At 66.3% G+C, this 897-nt stretch overlaps 1 protein-coding gene across 1 annotated transcript; it reads left to right on the forward strand.

Annotated features, from left to right (window-relative positions):
• Nucleotides 1-204: 204 nt before the first annotated feature.
• Nucleotides 205-676, forward strand: LOC113962649 (DNA (cytosine-5)-methyltransferase 1-like; the record flags this gene model as incomplete). Its single annotated transcript, XM_027673405.1, has 2 exons — nt 205-371; nt 449-676. Coding segments are annotated over 2 exons (395 nt in total), but the record flags the coding sequence as incomplete, so codon positions are not given.
• Nucleotides 677-897: the final 221 nt, after the last annotated feature.

The following is an 897-nucleotide window of genomic DNA, read 5'->3' on the forward strand; positions in this document are numbered from 1 at the left end:
CAGGAATTGTCCCTTCCCGTTCCAAAGAACCCTTTGACCCCTGGGGTGACCCAGGGCCATTCCCAGCTCTCCAAGGACTCCCCATTTCCCTTGGGAATTGTCCCTTCCCGTTCCAAAGCACCCCTTGCCCCCTGTGCTCCCCCGTTCCCACCTCTCCGAGGTCACCCCCCGGTGCCCTGAGGAGGTGCCCGGTGTCCCCCCCAGGCCGGGCAGTACGGGGTGGCCCAGACCCGGCGCCGGGCCATTGTGCTGGCGGCGGCTCCGGGGGAGAAGCTGCCGATGTTCCCGGAGCCGCTGCACGTGTTCGCGCCGCGGGCGTGTCAGCTCAGCGTCGTCGTGGACGACAAGAAGTTCGTCAGCAACATCACCAGGTGAGGCCCCGGGGCCACCACTGGGTCGGGGATGGGAGGTCCCGGTGGCTCACGGCCCCCCCCAATCCCTCCCCCAGGACGTATTCCGGGCCTTTCCGCACCATCACGGTGCGGGACACGATGTCGGACCTGCCGGAGATCCGGAACGGGGCCTCGGCCCTGGAGATCTCCTACAACGGGGAGCCCCAGTCCTGGTTCCAGCGGCAGATCCGCGGCTCCCAGTACCAGCCCATCCTCAGGGATCACATCTGCAAGGTGGGGCGGGCTGGGAGCAACTGGGAGCGACTGGGAGCAACTGGGAGAGGGTCGAGGGCACTCCCAGGGGAGGGATCGTCCCCAAGGCCTCCCGGGGTGACTGTCCCAAAAATGGGGCTGGGGGAGGGGTTGGGAACTGGGTGGGAACTGGGTGGGAACTGGTTGGGAACTGGTGGAGCTGCTGGGAACTGGTGGAGGTGTTGGAAACTGGTGGAGGTGTTGGAAACTGGTGAAGGTGTTGGGAACTGGTGGAGCTGCTGGGAACTGGTGG

Source organism: Neopelma chrysocephalum, unplaced genomic scaffold, assembly GCF_003984885.1.
Source record: "Neopelma chrysocephalum unplaced genomic scaffold, ASM398488v2 Primary Assembly neopelma1_184099, whole genome shotgun sequence".
NCBI lineage: Eukaryota > Metazoa > Chordata > Aves > Passeriformes > Pipridae > Neopelma > Neopelma chrysocephalum.